The sequence below is a fragment of the Blennius ocellaris genome (assembly GCF_963422515.1).
Source record: "Blennius ocellaris genome assembly, chromosome: 6".
Lineage (NCBI taxonomy): Eukaryota > Metazoa > Chordata > Actinopteri > Blenniiformes > Blenniidae > Blennius > Blennius ocellaris.
The window spans coordinates 7,228,713-7,248,979 of record NC_137655.1 but is presented as its reverse complement, the minus strand read 5'-3'; the positions used below and the strand labels follow the sequence as shown (position 1 = coordinate 7,248,979).

General features: G+C 42.0%; 1 protein-coding gene across 1 annotated transcript in view; it reads left to right on the top strand.

Moving 5' to 3' along the window:
* Positions 1–19,876, top strand: part of LOC308131844 (tomoregulin-2-like) — a gene marked incomplete at its 5' end in the record, with an annotated part of 150,289 nt that extends 130,413 nt beyond the window's left edge. Inside the window, 5 exon segments of the mRNA XM_080498712.1 lie at positions 4,133–4,281; positions 7,909–7,968; positions 9,172–9,298; positions 16,849–17,007; positions 19,449–19,876. Coding sequence (XP_080354838.1) covers positions 4,133–4,281; positions 7,909–7,968; positions 9,172–9,298; positions 16,849–17,007; positions 19,449–19,545 — 592 coding nt within the window. The 3' untranslated portion in view covers positions 19,546–19,876.
* Between the last annotated feature and the right edge of the window lie 391 nt (positions 19,877–20,267).

The following is a 20,267-nucleotide window of genomic DNA, read 5'->3' as shown; positions in this document are numbered from 1 at the left end:
CCGCGGGACTGTGCAGCTAGACAAATTCTGTCCACTGCCCTTCTCCCTCCCTCCTTTTCATTTTTCCTCTCCTCCTCATAAACGATCGCGTAAAAGCAGCCGCGCGCTGCTGCACCCGCTTCTGTGACCGTGTGTAGTTCACTGTCCCTGGGATTTCTCAGCCACGAGCCCCCAGGCGCGCTCCGAGCAGGCTCACGAGCCGTGCACGAGCACAGTGACGTCACGCTGTCCAGAACGAGTGCGCCAAGCGCCTCTGGTGGCCGCGTTGGTGATTGCAATCTCTTGAAAGACCGCCACTCGGTGGACAAGTCGAGTCATTGCATTCTCCCTCCGTGCGCCGCCGCGCCCCTAGTGGTCATTCCGGTTACTGCCTCGAACTAGACGCCTGCCGCCATCTAGTGTCCGTTCGAGGTCATTACACCCACACACACTGACCCTCCAACGCCTGCCGCCACCTGGTGGACGTTCGTGGTCATTACATCCCACTCAGGCTTCCACACATTCACTCACACACACTCACTCATACACACTCTCACACACACACACACCCTCTTTCGTTGTACATAGTGTTTGCTGTTTAATAGATTAGATCTTCGTGTTTGATTGTTTATTACTTAATTGTGTTGTTTTAATAAATAATTTATGAATTATTTTTGAATAAATACTTTTTGTTAATAAACGCATTTTAACTGAATTGATCGATTCTTGGTTATCATTGTGTATTTATTGTTGACAATTCACTGGTTTGTAACAGTCTGTGCTCGAATCTCACACCTTCCTTGTTATTTAATATTGTTATATTTACACAGAAATACTAACTTTACTTAAATAACCCTTTTTGACAAACGAGACTGAAATTTGGTATTAGCTATTTCCAGCTTAGCTGGTGGTGCCCCGATTTAATTATTATTTGATAAATAACCAATTTATGCAAATTAATAATTTTTATTAATAAATTATTTTTGATAATTTATTAACTTTTGAGTAATTACTCAATTACTCTAGGAGTTGTTGATGAGTAACTAACCGTTTACTTCATTAGTAATTCCAATTTTTCCTAAATTACATTCAGTAATCTATTACTTTCAGTAATCCATTACTTACAGTAATTATTTATGCTAATTACCAACCATAAATCCCAACAGCGGGTGCCCACGTGGGCGTGTACGCCAAAGCGTCTGTAAGACAGCTGCATGGCTGTGCTTCACCGGGAGGTTGGCACCGGGGGAGAATGAAAAGGCCGTGGAGAATAATGACAGATTTGTAATTACAGAATGTTGCGATCAGCGCTACTCAGCAGCGACTGTCTGGGGACGGCAATCTGGGTGTAAGTTTTGCTGATCAGGCCTGTCACAGGGTCACGCTACACGTACTGGATGCCAACACAAACATTTACATAGCATTACTTGTCGGGGCCTCATTCGTTGGTGTAGCAGTGTATTGCTCAGCCCTCATAACCAAACGTTTTCAAGTGAGATTGGAAAACCACGACAACAGTACTCTTCGCCAGTGAAAACGCCTCCCAAGGTGAAACATTTTGAAAGTTAAAATGTCCCCATGGGAATGGAGCTTTTTCAAAAAAGTATGTCCATGAAAAATAACAACAATGGCAACCTTTATGAAAATGTGATTAGTTTAGATTGAAATTTATTCATCACACAATGGGGAAATTCACATTGTTGCAGCAGCAGCGAGGTAAAAAGAGTAAGATATACAATAGACTAGAACTTATAGAGACAAAAACATTGTAGTCTTCGTTTCTTTTGTTTATATTGTAATACTATAGAATAAGAAGAATACTCAATATACAAAAAAAACCTAAATATATCAAATGCTAGAATGTAGAATGCAAAATATGCAATATACCGACACATTAACTGCAATGTTTTCAATGTTTTTTTGGCTTTTGCATGCATGCAAACTAATTTTCAAGATGTTTCTGAACGAAAGCTAAACCTTTCTGAAAGAAAAATGCAAAAACAATGCATTTTCACTTGAAACATTGTCGTGCCTATAAAGCAGTCTAACACCTTGGGTGACACCACCTACAAAACAAGAGTATTCAAATGAGGGCTCTGTGTGCATTAGGCCCCGTTTACTCGAGAATGATCTACTGGAAACTGAATCATTTCCTTCTTTGTTTGTCTGCATTCACCGTGGCACGATTGGATTGAGCACTGAGCAGCCACATTGCTCATGAATGCAAACGAGGCAACACTGAGGGTCAGAAACACTCCTCACTGTGTCTCAATGGTAGTGTCAAGTCTTATGTCCTCTCTAGGAGAGATGAATGCATTACGTCCTGCCACAAACACAAAGCACAATCATCAGTTTTGAAAGGAAGTAACTGATTCATTATACAAATGAAAATATTCTAAAGACTCAAGCTGTTACTTTTTTAACTTATTTAGAAATGTGTTTGTTGATTATAACAAGCACATTTTTCAGTGATCTGGCATAACGATCGCAAATTGCTGAGAATTTCTATTCATGGGTGATGCAGTCACACCGTGTAAAAGTAATACCTATTATTGAACATTAAATAACAATACTTACTTGGTTTATAGTCTCTCCATGTCAATTTGAGATGGTCTAAAGACAGTGAAAGCACGAAAATATGCTTTGTATGTGTAAAAAGCCTTGTTTCCACTGCGCAGTATGTGCCGGTACGGTGCGGGACAGGCTTTTTCTGATTTGGCATACAGCAAGATTCTTTGGATTCAAATTAGAAGGTTCATTTGACATTTTCTTACGATATTAAAATTACAAGGAGAGACCAGCATCACTGGAATCTTAACAGGACGTTCTGATTAATTTGAAGTTGTTGTCAAACAGTAACCAGTTAGTCTTAGATTTATGAAAAACTGTTTATAATCGAATGCCAAAATGTAAATCACAATAAGATATCTGAAGCGACACCCTCCGATATAGAGTGTGATCAGATTCTCTGCAGTTTGGGGAAATGAGTTGTGCAAGCTGGCAAACTTTAGGTTTTCTTGGCCGTCCATTGACAATAATTCTGGCTAGGGTTTACCCCAATAGTGTCTTTAAATGGGGCAGCTTTGACTCAGTTGGTAGAGCAGATCATCTTCCAATAGCAAAGTGGGTTCGATCCCTCAACACCCCCCAACCATATGCTTTGGGATACTGAATCCCAAATTGCTCCCAGTGGAAGTCGAGCACGTTGTATGGCAGCCGTTCCCATCGTTGTGTCTGAACGTGGCAGTGTGGAAGTGTGGAAGTCATTTGAAACTGCTTAAGTTGTGTAAAACATGGGAGGCGTTCAAACATTTTCAAAAGTAGAATGTGGAGAATATGCACAGAGAACAATGAGCTACAAGCATTCACAATGGTGAGCACATCCGTATTGTCAGATGAAGTTGGATTGCTATTACGGGAGACTCATGGACTGGGAGTCATGACAATCTGGTGGCCGCCATTGTTGTTATTGACCATCTACTCCTGCATTTGCAAGTGGACTATTATTGTTGTGGTGCGCTGTAGCAGCGTTTCAGGAAAGTCGAATTTGACTCCCAATATTTTTGTCAGTCCAAATTCTTTGGGGATATTTTTGGTGTTCGGCGGCCGATCGGTTTGAGTGAGATTTGTTGGACATTGTGAACATTGAATAAAAGCTACTCTGGAATCCACCATAGCTTTTTCCTTTTTTTTTTTCTGTGACGGTTTCCAGTCTCCTGTATTAAAGGATATTTTTGGCTTTGTCAATAATACATTTCACACGTGACACATTTGAATGGCATCTTTCTTTGTTATTTCCTCTGCAACACTTGAGCCTATCTACACTTCTTAAATTAATAATTGCTTCCCGCTATTGTAATTCCTTTGTCAGTCAATGCCTCGGTGCAGCTTGCCCCTTGTTTTGTTTACAAAGTCCTGTCCATTGGCTTTTGTGTCGGCTTGAATGAGGCAAAGCCCAGTTTGAACAGGATTACTATGCAGGGATCAGAATGAGCTTGAGCTGTACCTTTTTCTTCCTGCTTTGAAATTACGTCTGCCTTTCTGCCCAAGACAGACAGACACACACACACACACACACTCGTCTCCTGTTTCATTTTTCACACATTCATTCTACGTCTCATTACAGACAGTGTTGTCGCTCCTTGTTCTTCAGGTGTGTCTGCAACATCGACTGCTCCCACATCAGCTTCAACCCGGTGTGTGCCTCCGACGGCCGCTCGTACGACAACCCCTGCCAGGTGAAGGAGGCGTCCTGTCAGAAGCAGGAGCGCATCGAAGTCAAGTACCTGGGTCACTGCCAAGGTGAGAGTCCCGAGCTCTCTGCGCACGACACAAACGGCGCCCTCGGCGGCTCAGCGGGAGCCGCCAATCCGCGCGTCCCGGCAGGTGTTGGACTCACGTCAAAGCCGGGGCATGGGGGCAAATGAGGCTCCTGGCGGAGCTAAACACAGCCTGCATGATTCCACATCCCCTCCCATTTGCAGCTGCATTTCATAATTACAGAAAGTTTCAACTCAATCATATTTGGAGGGTAAAAGCATGCAGTGATAATCCTTCAAAAGCCCACCTCGCCTTTGCTGCTAACGTATATTGATAATTTCACTGAACGGTAATCCTCCTTTCTCTTTGTGTTTGGGTGCTGTTTTTCAGTGGATTTATTAATTTCTGCGCTTAAATCCCTAAACTGAGTCACACTGCTAATCCATGTAGGAAAAGGAAGAAAAAAAAGGCCAATTCAGATTTTTTTTCTTTTGAATTCTCGTCTTACTTTTGCTTCATTTCATTCAAGGCCTGTTCTGCCAGCAGCTTCATTTCCCTTCACGTTGATTAATTTCACCATCAGGTGGACAGCAGAGGACAGACTAACGCACACTGCAGGGGCATGTTCAAGTCGCAACTCTTCGCGCCCTTTTAAAATGCAGGAATGCATTTTGCGGGGATTTGACAGGCTTCTTTTGTGGGGTAATAGGGAGTAAAATGATCGCGGCTAACTAGCTTTGCTCTGCAACGCAAATAGAAACCTTGATTCCCCCGTGTCTCAGGTTGTGGCTCGGATCACCGTCATCGATCGTCGCGCGCTTCCACGCTTTCTGTTTTTAGTCTGGGGAAGAAGGGAGAAGGACAAATGTCGTGAAGCGGAGGAACTGTGACTCGTGAAGTCAATCTGTCGGTAGCAGGACTCAGAGTAACACTTTACCACTTCGAACGCTGGTTCGGTGCTTCTTTTTTTTCTGTACTTCTTCTGAAGCAATTCATTTTTGTGCTCGAACTTACCTTTTTTAAGGACAAGTAATAACCTTTATCTACTTGCTGATAGGGAGTACTGATACAAGTAGTTTCTTGTATCAGCCATGAAGCCTAATTCATATGTCATATGCAAACAATATGTGAAGGCTATGTGTTGCCACAAAGTACCTCCACACAGCCTTTGCATAGCGTCGATGCAAAGGCTGTGTGGAGGTACTGCTGCGTCGACAGTACGCAAACAGCAGTGCGTACCGTCGCACAGCTCAGAGTAAAATCCTCTTGGAGCATTTAACCTAATGAGCAGCATCGGGCTAAGTCTCTTTTACAAGTACAAGTACTCCGTGCAGTGTTGGACCTGGTACTCGTATCCTTGCATCCCTATTTTTTTATTTACATTTTTTGTTCATTTGGTTCTTTTTTTGTGATAAAACAGTTGAAGAGCTGCTGCCTCTCTCTATCTATCTCACTTAGTCCATCAACCGAAGCTAATGAGCACCTCTGCTACTCCTTCATTAAATTGTAGATTATTGAAGGAGGAACGCCACATGCATCCTGAACTCACTCGCTCTTCCTGACAGCATCATGAAACATCTCACTGTCGGTGACAATAACATCAGCCCGTATCCACAGTAGCTATCATGCATTAGCTGAAGTCAATAATCATTAGCTTACTGTTAAAATATCTGGTAAGAGTTGGTCATTTATCTCCACTGTGTTCTTGCCGCTATTATTAGCTCATTAAACTGTTTGGAAGCAAATAGCATCCAGATTTTAGAGCATCTTCCTCCGACTTACTGATAATTTCATGTGATTCCATTAGATTGATCCACACAGTGCTAACAGTTGTAATATTGGAGCATTAATGTGACACTATTTAAAGCAGGGGTGTCAAATGTATTTTAGTTCAGGGGCCACAAACAGCTCAATTTCATCTTGAGTGGAATGGACATTTAAAATATTGCCATAATAACATTTACATTTAAACTTGAAGCTTTTTCTTTGTTGTCGCGTAGGCAGTATGTGATGAAAATGTCAATATTTTCACAAAACCAAACAATTACTACTGGAAATTATGACTTCAATATAAAGCCAATTTTGATGAAACATTCTGGTGCAAAATAAAGTGAAATGTCCGGAAATCTTCTCCTATAGCTGTTGCATTATGCATTTATTTAAAAACTCACCCTGACCATATGGCTTTGAGGCGAATGCTCGTTTAGAAAATCAATGTTTTCTTTGAAATTTTTATTATTTGCTTATTGGCTTGGTGGGTCAGATTGAAGCCTCTTGCAGGTTGGTTTCCTTGCTTCTGTTTGACACCCCTGAACTACATGATACGGCAACGCATGGAAAAGACGATTGCAATACATCATTGCAATCCTGACATAGCTGGCATAGAAATATGAAAATACCCAGAAAGACATGAGAGAATCAGTGTAGATCAGATAGAAAAGGCTCCTGTAGTAGTCACATGTCTGAAATGCTTGACCATAACAGTTTAAGGAACAAAAACAGCTTCTAGTTTTGTTTTGTTTTTTGTTATTGCCAGGGTGAATAACACGTTGGTGTATAATCATTGGTGCTGTTATGAGACACTTTCTTAGAAGTCGCCCCGCCTGCTACAGTCACCCATCAAACCTCCGATAATCTTGCATTTTATTCACTTATGTTTGTTCCCTTAAGCAGTACAGCTGCATAATCAGATACTCAGTTTTGGTCTGTTTGGTTTGTAGCATCTCGCCTCTGGATGCTTCTTAAAATTCTACTTAAGTGGATGTCAGGCACCCAAGAGTCCCGACTTCTTGACCTCATTGAAATGCTGCTTTGTTTCCTTCCCCTTATCGCTCCTCTTGGTATTGAGCAGACAAATAAATTTAAAAACCAAATGAGGGAAAATGATAAATAATAAATTTTGAAGGGGAAAAAAATAAGTTGCACATTCAGACTTGTTTCCAGCCACAGTTCTTGCACCATGACTCTGGAAAATAGTTTCACGGGCTCCGTTTGAGAGAGACGATTCAGTTGACTTGAAGAAGAAGAAGAAGAAGAAGAAGAGGAAGAGGAAGAAGAAGAAAAAGAGGAAGAAGACAAAGAAGATGAAGAGGAAGACAAAGAAGAGGAAAAAGAGGAAGACAAAGAAGAAGAGGAAAAAGAGGAAGAAGACAAAGAAGAGGAAGAGGAAGAAGAAGAAAAAGAGGAAGAAGACAAAGAAGAAGAGGAAAAAGAGGAAGAAGACAAAGAAGAGGAAGAAGAGGAAGAAGAAGAGAAAGAGGAAGTAGAGAAGAAGAGGAAAAAGAAGAAGAAGCAGAAGAAGAAGAAGAGAAAATCAATTGCAATAAAATGAAAATGATTTGAGGGAGATTTTGTCTCGCCATTGTGAAAAGATGAATTTGGTGTAGCCTCAATAAGGTGAGGAAAATGCATTATTCTCTCTGATCTTTTCAGTCCGACTCAGCCTCGTTCTACCTTTCTTCACCCGCTCACATTAGGAGTGACAGTCCCTGAGTTACAGAGAGAATGCTTCACTTTTATGTGCATTAAGCGCACAGGTGCACAGGCCAGGTGAACTCCGTCTCTGCCTCCGACGGCATCGCTGTGAACCGATAATGGAAGGAGCCAGCAAACTGGCGGGGAGGTTGCACTGACCCGAGATCAAATTTAATATGTCTTTGGTCTTTCCAGGGGACATCATAACGGGGAACAAAGGTGGAGATGGGCATTTTGCACGGACCGACATCACAGGTGAGTCGGGAGAGAGACGTCAATCACAAGCTGAATCAGGTTTTGTCATGAAACTGCACACACACAGAGAACAATACGCTATAAACATTAACAATATGGACATTCATATGACATTTTTTGTTGGTTATTTATACATTCACATAAAATCGTGATTTTTTTAAAGTATTAATTTATAATAAATTGGGACAGTTGTGTTACCTTGCTTAGAGAGAGTAGAAATTATTTTAATCAAGTAAATTTCACATGTTTTTCCGTACACTGTTGCTAAAGAGAATGTAAATTACTAATACTAAAACCATTTAAAATGTACTTTCCCAGTGACAATATTCTCAGACGTTTTTTTGTCATTATTTTCATAACTTACGAACTAATGTGTTAAAGAATGAAATGTTCCACTCTATGTGTGATAAATGTAATGTATTCTACTTATATGAGATGTACATGTAGTACTGAAATACTGACGACAATACAAACGTTTTCCATACATGTTTTTTTATTGTATCCTTCATTCTTTGTTGCAAATTTGCAATTTAGTTTGTATTGAATAAACCAGGGGTGTCAAACACATTTTATACCAGGGGACACAAAAGGTTTAATTTCATCTTGAGTGGGCCAGACTGGTGAAATAGTAAAATAATAATCTTTAAAATTAAAATTTGAAGTATTAACTGTGTTGTCGTGTGGCATATACTTGATGAAAATGCCTATATTTTCACTAAACCAAACAATTACTACAGAAAATGACTATGATTTCGGCAGAACGCAAATTAGAATGAAATCTTTTGTTGGAAAATACAGTGGATGTCCAAAAGCTCTTGCATATGCATGTTTTTCACAAACTCACCATGACAATATGGCTTTGCGACTAATGCTAGTTTTCTAGCTTCCATGGCAGCACCACTGATATCTCAGCTCTTTCACTGTTGTTTAAAAACAAATTACTTTCAACATCAATGTTTTCTTTGAAATTCCTACAATTTGCTTGGTGGTGTCAAACAACGGGCCTTATGTTTGACATCCCTGATGCATGAGATAAAGTGACGCACATGTGATGCTAACTGAATTTCCTCGTTATTAATTTACATGCTTCTACCGACTCTGCATGCGATGGACTGGATTGCTTATTCCGAACGCAAACCTTCGTGGCCCCTCACCTCTGATTCAAATTCAACGTCTTGTCTTGTGTGTGTTTTTGTGTATCAGAAGAAAAAGAAGATCCACGAAATGGACTGGCCCGTGGCCTCTACATCCCCTGTCCAGATCACTACAAGAACTACTGTGTCCACGGAGAGTGTCAGTTCCCCAGCATGCTGGCCCAGCCGTCCTGCAGGTATACACACACACACACACACACACACACACACACACACACACACACACACACACACACACACACACACACACACACGTTCCATAACTTAACAAGTCTTGCATGCACTTGAGGTCTCGGACCCCGAAAAGACAGTAAAAGCAGAAACGCTTACACACTGACACACAGGGCTGGATGAGGGGAAAATAGATACCGTTATTGCATATTGATATTACAAGGGGAGACACAGTCTTGCAATAAAGGTCTCCTGCCAGAGTTTAACTGAGGTCATAGCAGTCGAGGTGTATGGTTTGAATTTTAAACACCAGACTGTCTGAACACAGTTTTAAACACTGTGCTACGTGCTACTGCTTCCGTATTTAAGATGCCTTTGAAGACATTTGGTAACCGAATGCGTTTTCCTGATTATGTTTAATTTTAGCATAATTCAATACACGGAGTCAGGACTATTGATTATTATCTCATAATGAGATGAATGGATTTTAAATAGCTCGCAATCAATACAGTTATTTTCATGGTCGCTATTATGCACAGTACATGTATTTTTATGGAGCAGTCAATTGAACTACATTCATTTGGCGTCAATGTACCATATAAGTTTTATTGTAAAAGGGGTTATTAAAAAAAAAAAAAACACTGTATGTAGTTTGAGGAGCTGAAAGAAGCTTTCGGCTACATTGAGTCAAAATACTCAAGCTGTGTTTGGTTGCTGTGCTTGTGGGTCGATGAGAGATGGACTTCACTGATATAAGCTCCAAGACTGTTTGACCCACAGTGACGCTTGCCATGGAGGAAGCAGTTTGAGGTTCAGTTTAGTACCAGACCTTTATTGTCATGTCAACAGAATTAACCAGGAATGGGTGTTAGTTTACGTTCAGGCAATATGACTGGTTGGTTAACCGAGTCAAAGCATTTGACTTTGAGGTCGTCGGTGACCATGTGTCATATCCAAAGACTTCCCGATCATTTGGCAGTGTTGTCATATTTTAGACCATGTTTTCAAGGTTTTTGGTCTTGACTCGATTTTGGCCCCTTAAACTCTTGGCCTTGGTCTTGGTCAGTGCCTCCAATGGCGGGCAAGCCTCTCGTATAACAGCTGTCACTATTGGCACAAGAATGTGGCTCACCATGTAAAATGTATTAAAGCTCTCACAATTTAAGTAAAGTCCTGAAGACAAATCTTGGTGGTCTGGATCACATTAGCTGAACTGATTATAAATAAACAATCACTGAGTGACCAGGCTGGATAAACTTCAGAAACTCAAAACGCGACAAAAGGACAAGTTATATGTTATGCAAATTGTCCGTTGAATTGCACAACCTATGAACAGCAATCTCGCAGCAGCCTTGAAGTATTCCTGTGAGATTGCTAATCAAGCTGCACAATGCGGCAATTGTTTGGCGCATGCTTGAGCTCATATATTTTTCCCAATCAAGCTTGTTTGTCTTAAATGAATATAAAGTAGTTAGATGAGAAAGTGAAATATCAAAGCTACCTCTGTAGGGTGTCAGGTCGGGGCTGTTAGCCAGCACCCCTTCAGATAAACTGCTTTGCTAGGCTCTGTTTTAGAATATGGGCTTGGTTGAACTTTGTGTCAGTGTCTCCAATCACACCTCCCGTTGAGCTTCATATAGCAGTTTGCTCAAAGTGGGAGCGGTCTTTGTGAAGTGGAATCCATGCATATTGTTCGGGCAGAGTGATTAATGAATACAGTCCCGATGCTCTGAAGTGTGCAGTTCACAGGCACGCCTGTGACGTGCATGACAACGACAGCTCGGGACACTTCTCGGGGGAATTTATGTCCATTCCTCCACGGCACAAAATGAATACACAGCAGCGCCACTAATCTGCAGATGGCTTTTGTTTTATTGAACATGAACATTGACAGAGACTGGAAGTAAAAAGACTTGATGAAGCCATTCACATGACGTATCGGCCGATTAGCGATTATACGACGCTATTTTGTGTTTAATTCCGTTGTTTCTCGCGCCGTAAACGGAGACGTCGTGTCGTCCGATGAAACAGCGGCATCTGCTGCATGTATGATGCAGTACCTTTTCAGGGGGGGAAAAGGAAAAAAAAAAAAAAAAAGGACTTGGCTGTTGGAATTGAGTGTGTCCTTGGTCCGAGTGTGCAGAAGCACACGAGGCTCCTTTTGAAGCAGCCTGGTGTCGAAGGCGTGTGATGCAACAAAAGGCAAACACGGTGGACAACAGACAAGAGCGTTGTCCTTGTGCCCCGGTGTCGCTCTCTCCAGGCCACAAACAGGAGTTTTATCAATACATCTGTCCCGCTGCCGTCAGACGGCTTTGGGCTTCTTTTTTTCTCTCTCTATGAAATAAAGCAGAAACTTAAAGCAGCTGTTGATCACGGATCACAGCAGTCATATCCAATTATAGATGAATGTAGGCGGCATTAACGTCCATCCCTAATGCTGATTTTACATGCATCTGCCGATTGATTCCATGGCTTTCGCGACGTTTCAATCACGATTCCCTCACTGCTGCGGATTTGCCTTCAAGTGTTGAGTTTGATGTCGGTGATAAAATCTGTAAAAAGACACAGTTCTGACATATCTCCTCTCACGACCAAATACATGCAGTCAGCGTGTGTGTGCGTGTGCGTGTGCGTGTGCGTGTGTGTGTGTGTGTGTGTGTGTGTGTGTGTGTTGTGCAATATCATCCATATGTAGTATCCCTCACTGTCTCAGAAATATATGTAAAACCCGTTTGATCATCTTACTTTTTTTTCCCCCAGCTTTGTAGTTTTGGCTTGATAAAATCAGGCAATACAATATTTCAAATAGTTGCTTCGTGAGTTCTTTGACTAACGGATTCAATATTTTTACGAGGGAGAAGGAATTCTGCGGGGGATTTATTTTCGTGATGTGGTGACAAATTTAATTTGCAATACTTCTAATGAGACAAAAAATCTTGTGATAAACAGATCCTCTGTCAAAAAAAAAAAAAAAAAAAAATGGAACGCTAGATGAAGATTGAGTCAAACGCCGGCACATGCTGCACGGTGGAAGCAAGGCTTTAGTTTCTTGCTCACACAGATACACTGCACTTTCAAGCCCCATTTGTACGACAGACATTGTGGAGGAGAATGGGAATATTTAAGCAAAACAATAGATATACTTGAACCTTTCTCCCAGTACCTGTTTACACAATACAATGTTTGGGTGTCTGTTTATATGACAATGTTGCTCAAAGCTGCTGGAAACGCAACTTTTGAAAAACAGCCCCAAATGTGAAACCCTCCCCACAAAAAAACGCACCGACTCTGTCGCCGTGGAAGGAGGGGAAAACGTGTGGATGGAAGAAAACACAACTTTTACGAATCGACGCTACTCGTTTTACAAAACATTGCCTTGCAAATGCGAAATTTTCCAGGAATGAAAACACGTTTTCACTTGAAACAGTGTAAATAGTGCCTAATTCCTCAATGCCTTCTGTCAAGTTGATGAGCTTCCACACTTGCGTATGCGTAATCTCTTGTGCCCCATTCATTACAGTAGACCTGAATATCAAATCTTTTGAATCCCAACGTATACAGTGGGATATTTTTATTTCACCGCTGTTTATTTGTCACAACTTCTAATGTGTCAACGCTTTCACACACTTTCTCCAATTAGGAGATTAAATACATTATATGACGCAGGAAGCTCAGTTTAGCACCAAATGTGTGGGAATGGCAGAGCAGTGGTTTTCAGAATGTCTTTTTCCAGCATTATACTCTATTAAAATTTGAAGAAGAAAAAAAATATGGTTAAAACAAAGACTTGTGCGGCAGGACAGTTCAGGGGGGAAAAGGTTGGGGTTTGAGCTTTGTGAGAGAAACTCATATTCCCACACTCTGAGAATGTTTCCAGTCGAGAATTCTTCCTTTGTGTCTGCCAGACCTGTCAATACGTGACTGCAGACACATTTGCCATACCAACTTTAAAAGATGACAATTCCCACCAGCAAGCTTCAAATTCCATGTGGTATATTTAAGTCATACAAGTGTCGAGAGCCGCACACACGGCAACACTTTACTGATAAGATGACCACATGGGCGCCAATAAGAGATTCTTCAGATTCGGTGCAGATTCTCTTAGGTACACAGGCAGTATATACATGCATTTACATAAAGGCACAATGAGGAATGATAATAAAAACCCACCGACCACCCACACACATACTCTCAGCCATCTTTTACAGCCTGATAGTGGAACAGCTGGGGGGGGGGGGGGGGGGGGGTGTCTAGGTGTCTTTCCCCTTTCTCCCTAACCTCCACCATCCCGCTCACCCAGACTTTCTTCTTGCATACAGAGTAGTGCTTATCAAGACAGGGGCTGCCGAGGGTCTCTGCTGCCCCCTGCTGTTTGAAGGGCCGAGGAGTGGTGTCCTGATGAGGCAGGGAAGTGTGTGTGTGTGTGTGTGTGTGTGTGTGTGTGTGTGTGTGTGTGTGTGTGTGTGTGTGTGTGTGCGTGCGTGTGTGTGTGTGTGTGTGTGTGTGTGTGCGTGTGTGCGTGCGTGCGTGCGTGCGTGCGTGCGTGCGTGCGTGCGTGCGTGCGTGCGTGCGTGCGTGCGTGCGATGCAAGGATGTGCAGGTGTCGGTGGGTAACAACCTCCCCTGAGACAAGAAAAGAGCGACGTAGGGAAGTAAAGGAGAAAAGATGGAGATATTAAAATGGAAACCATCTGAGCTCAAAGTTCATCTCATTTATTCTCTCTTTCTGTTTAAGGTCGACCGATTTGAAAATACCAATGCATAAACTGCATGTACAGTAAATCATTGAAAAATGTGAACTGGGTTTGACACGTCAAAAAAAAATGCGTGCATGTGAATTCAACAGCAGGGATTTTTTAATAAAAAACACTTGTCATGTAGTTTCAATAAAAGTCTCAACATTGTGACAAAATCACTTAAATTTTTTGCCTCATTGAATAGAATAGAATAGAATAGAAATACTTTATGAATCCCAGGAGGAATCGCTTTGTAGAATTGCTCAAAACACACAAAAGAAACCACATGGAAGTAATATTAATTGGGTGACAAAAAGTGTCTCGGGTTGGAGTGTCAAACATATTTTACACCAGGTTTCATTAAAATTGGCTTCATGTTGATATTACAGTCTGTTGAAATATTTTGGTTTTTACAAAAATATAGACATTTCTGCACCACAATGAACAAAAACTTTAAAGTTAAAATTCAAAGGTTATTATGGTACCATTTCACCAGTCTGGCCCACTCAAGATGAAATTGGGCTCTATGTGTCCCCTGAACTAACATGTGTTTTGTTCTGTGGGATGCAAGAGTGTTATAATTTTATTTGGATGTCCAGTTTTTATGATTTTGTCAAGGGCATTCAACATAAAATGTATTTAAACTCCATTTTGTACAGAATAGTTAAGAATTTGTTTGTTGCATAAATCTATATGTCTGGGATAATATTAATACACCAGAAATAAATGTCAGGATTGTTTTTAATTTACCTGCACATTCCCAATAAAACAGCACTTTTAATTAGAAAACCATGCTTTTTGGTTCCATGTTTTTATTTCTCTACACTGAAGAGGTATTATTCTTATCATTATTTAATTTCTAAGTTATTTTCGTCCTATTGATTTTCAAAGAAAGGCTATTTTAGACTTAATAAACCATGTTGAGTAACCTCTGAAAGGCCTACCTGAATGTCATTCTTTATTTCAGGAGATACAAATTTGGTATCTCACTGAATTTTCTATCCAGCTTGATCTGGATAGGTTTAAATAAATACAAATTAAAAGGCGTCTTTGAATAAACTTCAAGTATCATTGAAGTATCTCGAGGCCAGGCCAAGTGTCCTCTTTTGTGGCAATCATAATATGGTCACCCTGTTTTGTGTGCTCACTCTACTACAGTATTCAGTCTATTCACATGGTTCCAGCAGGCAGTTTTTTGTTTTTTTTTACTTCTGTGAAAGTCCAACCATCAATTCTAAAATCAACACAGCTTAGCTGGTGTACCTCCTAACTACTTCATTTTCTTCACTTTTTAAAATACTGGGAGGCGTATGTGCTCATACATTAATGTACAACCGGTGATTTAGTTTACACAATTGTATTGTTTACACATTGAAAAGGGAAATCAAGTCATTGGATGCAGCTGGGAGACGTCAATTTCTTGGTTGAAACAAAAAAAAAATGCAGATAAAAACACCACTTCTATGCTTCTGAAGTTTATTTTTATCGATAGATACTGTTTCCACACACCTGGAAGTACTTGTGTTTTGTCGTTGCTACTATAGCTAACTACATATTCAAGGCGCATCGCGTTTGGTTCTTTTCATTCTGTTTTTTACCGAGTGTCTTTTGAAAGTCTTGCACAGCTGCTGTCATGTTGAATGGGGTTATGATCGCTTCTCTTTGCTCTTGAAACATGTCACTTTCTTAGTGATATGTTTAGAGAAGTCAGACATTTCCAACTTCCAAGTTACTCATTAATGCTACACAATGTTAAATCGTGGCAGAAGTATATCCTGATGAAGGACGTGAATGTATAACTAAGCTCTAATTGGTTGGTTGGTTGGTTGGTCGGTCGACTGTCTGGCTGGTCAAACAGTTAGTTTGTTGGTTTGTTGGTCAATGTCTTGATTCATTGGTTGGTTGGTTCATTTGTTGGGTGCTTGATTGGCTGGATGGTTTGTTTGTTGATTTGTTTGATGGTTTCAATCAGATATTTGTCATCTTCTCACACCTTTCAGATTAACTCTTTTGTTGCATTATTTGTAACATGACCCCTTCGATTGGTCCAAAAACCTTTTGGAGCATCAAAACTGTGGAAGTTCAACTTAATAAGTCAGTGTTGGAGTTTCAATTCTAGCTCTCCCTACCACACTCAAAATAGTCGCATCAAGCGCGATATAAGTCCTTTGTGCTTCAATTAGAGGCTCGTTTTCACCTGTGCTCACACTCCTTTCCTTTCTTGTGCTTTCTGTTAACAAGCAGCTAATGACAGAAGCTTGTGAAGGTAATCAGTATTCTTGCAGTTTCTTAGCGATGTAGCTATGGCAGCTACATGCATAGCCAGCTCCGTGACAACGTTGTCTCAGGTTCACGCGCACACATAATTCAGCGTTAGCGTGGCCACAGGCCCGGAAAGAAGACAGAATTATGTGTTTCCACTCACTCGGTGTGAACGCACTCCCCCTTCTTCCATGCGCCCCCCCCCCAGAAAGCCCCCATCAGTCACGTTCATCTACACAAGTCTCAGCAAAAGAAAGCGCCTGGTCGCAACACTGTCACGGAAACGCAGTGTTTCCACCACAAAGTCTTTATCAAACAGGTACTGACGGTTCAATTAGGAACACAAAAATAATGAACCTGTCGCTCAGCGCAAGGAAATGACTCGTTCTCTCGCTCTCTCTTTCTCCTGTGTGTGTGTGTGTGTGTGTGTGTGTGTGTGTGTGTGTGTGTGTGTGTGTGTGTGTGTGTGTGTGTGTGTGTGTGTGTGTGTGTGTGTGTGTGTGTGTGTGTGTGTGTGTGTGTGTGTGTGTGTGTGTGTGTGTGTGTGATTTCAGCTGTCACTCGGGTTTTAGGGGCCCCCAGTGTGACATCAAAGAGTACAACGTGCTCTATGTAGTGCCGGGCTCTGGCAAACTGCACTACGTCCTCATCGCCTCCATCATCGGAGCGCTCCAGGTGGTCATCATCTGTGTGGTGGTGCTCTGCATTACCAGGTGAGTCATGTCCTGACACACACACACACACACACACACACACACACACACACACACACACACACACACACACACACACACACACACACACACACACACACACACACACACACACACACACACACGCACACACACGCGCACACGCACGTGCGCCGAAAAAAAACATTGTCTTCTAATGAGTGGTTGGAGCGATGTCATACATGTCTGTGTTTGTGAGTCACACACTCTCAAGCCTGAAGGAAACAACTGAAAGGTCACCATGGAAAAGAAAGTGCTGTCACTTTCCCCGAGGGCGGCACACACACAAACACGCACAAGCACACACACAAACATCTGATGATGCATGCGACGCATGCATGCAAGCACAGATAAACAGAGATATCTGTGTGGGCAAGTGTACACGCTTGTGTTTTAACAGGCATTTTGTATTCACAATAAAAAACCCACCCACACACACACACACACACGCGCGCGCAAACAGCCTGCAGCTCGTCTGCCTCCGGCTGACCTAAGCAATTTATGACATTTAATAAAAGATTTTAAAAGAGTTTTGGCTGAGGAAAAAAACTGCTCCTCTGAGCAAAGGAGGAGGGAAAGGAAGGAGGACAGAGAAGGAGGAGGAGGAGGGGGAGGGAAATGAGAGAGGGAGCCATTATAAAGACACAGGGTGAGAGTGTAAGGAGAGAAGATAAAGAAGCAAAGAGAGGATTTATAAGGCCGCATGCAGCTGCAGTGAAGCTAATGTGTCCAGCTGCTCAGCCGTATCTTCTCCATATGCAAACACACATTGGAAATAAAATATCTGATTGCGGATTCTCACTGGTTTCTGCAGACACGAACGAGCGGACAAACGAATGAATGAATCTGCTCACGAACCAGTTTCTTCGTGGTTAGTGACTCACTCACTGACACACCCCCGTCACTCTTGGCGTATGTGGAGTGTGGTGGAGTGTGTTGCGTGTGTATACTTAGAGGGAAATTTGAGTATTTTCAAATTAGAGGAGCCTGTGTGTGAAACAAAACTCAGTTAAAATGGATGTGGTATAGCTAAAAGAATTTAAGAAGAAAAAAAAACTGTAAATGATGCATCACTGGCCCACTTGATAAGGCAATTCTTATTTTTTATTGTTTTAACCCAGAATCCTTTACTACCTTTAGTGAATTGGTAAAGTCCAGCTACAATAACTTCATGTTTTCATAGCACATGAAATGGCTCGTTTACAGGACAACGTTTTAAGTGGAAACTCATATTTTTTGCAGTTTGTTTCAGCAAAGCGTCACATTTACACATCAACGTTTTGAAAATGATGTAAATGACAGAATTGCTGAAAAAGATGTATTTGTCATGTCCTAGTGGCTGCTGTTGTTTGTTTTTGTAATGAAAGCATACACACGCACGCGCAGAGAACAATACGCTGCAAACAATAACAATGGGAGTATACAGACATTTGTATGGACAGATGACTGAATAGGATTGTTTTTACACGTGACTCCCAACTATAAAGCCCTAAGCCCTAAGTCCCAGGAGAATATGGACAAATTGTTGTTATTGACCACCTACTGTGACCACCTACTGTGATAACTGTGTAGCACATGTGCAGTAGCTGTGTTTTTTAATGTTTTGTTTTCAGTGGCTCCAAACACCGTTGTAGTGTAAACAAACACCAGAAACACAATAAAAGTTTTCCCCGTTCTCTTGATAACGTTGTCCCGTAAATCGGACCTGAGAGAAATTGCAAAAAGTGAGAGAAAAGTTCAAGAATATCTCCATTTTTTTTGTCTAAATATTCGCATCCTCCTCTCCAACGTGGCCTTAATACATCATCAGAGACTCCTCATTGTAAAGTTTACCTTTCAGTCAAAGGACAGAAGAAAAAGGTCATCTCAGAGCTTCGCCTCCTGTGTATGACATTCTGCCACATCTCGGCAAAGGTCTGCTTGAAAGGATTTTGCTGCAAAATACCATGTTGTTGCCACGTTATTCTATATTTGCCCCCACTGCTAACCTATAAAAAGAGCAGCGCAAAGGCAAAAGTGCATTTGCCTCCTAAAGCTGACATCCATTGCTCTCCTTGATTCAGTGAGCTTTTGTATTGGTATGTACACAAGTGTTTGGGTTCACTGTCATGCTTTGGTCCCGTTTACACACTACCGTCTTAAGTGAAAATATCGGGGTTTTTTGCATTTATATTTCACCAAATTTCACCCCGTTTCCAGGGAGATGTTATTGGAGTGTTCAAAAAACAATACAATTTTAGAGCCATTTTCAAAAAGTTGCGTCTTCAGCGGCATATAGCTCCATTGTCATGGAAACGGACGCCCAAAACACGATGAAAGTTCCCGTTCACTCTTGAAAATGTGGTGTAAACAGGGACCTGGAGGCATTGCGAAGGTGCTCCAAAGAACAAATGTGTTCATGTGTCCTCTGTCTCTCTGTGCAGGAAGTGTCCACGGACCAACAGGATCAACCGGCAAAAGCAAAACAATGTCCACTTCAGTTCCGAGAACACCATGCGAGCCTCCACTCGACTTATCTGAGCCCCAACACACCGGACTGAGTCGACCTCCGCGTCACGGAGCCCCGTGGCGTTAGATGTCCCCCCCGCCCCCCTCCCCCCCTCTTGTAGGCCCACCCTGAAAATTAGCATCTGCTTCCCCTCACTCCTCGCCCTCTCTCCCAGTATGAACTCCAAGAATGTCCACGGAGGACGGACGGCACGGCAAAAGGCAGGACTGACACGCCAAGTCGGCCGCGAGACTCGGGACGTCGGCGGGGGGGAGGGGGACAGAGTCGTCGTCGGTCGCCACCGCCACCAACGTCCTCCCACCACAAAATCGTCTGCTTGTACCTTTTTTCTGAAGGTTTTTTTCTGAGAAACTGAACCATAGGGTTTTAAGTGGGGGGGGGGGGGGGAGGGTGACACTGAGGATATTGAATGTGTGTGTATGCGTGTGTGTGTGAGTGTGTGTGTATGAATGGATGTCCAATAGATGTGTGCGCTTTGGTAGAGGCGGGCTAGCCGGTGTCTGTTGTTTGTAGATGAGGGATACAAGCAAAATCGGGGTAGTGCAAAGCAGGGTAACAGGCTTTGACGTGCGTGGTGTGTGGGGTCTGGGAGGGGAGGGGAGGGGCGGGGCGGGAGTGTTTCGGGGCTACACGTGATGCCTTGCACCTTGTGTTATAGGAGACCTTTGACAGAGGGCACAATGTTATTATAGAGCTCTCTGTTCGGTTGTGACGATGACGTCAGCTACTGTAT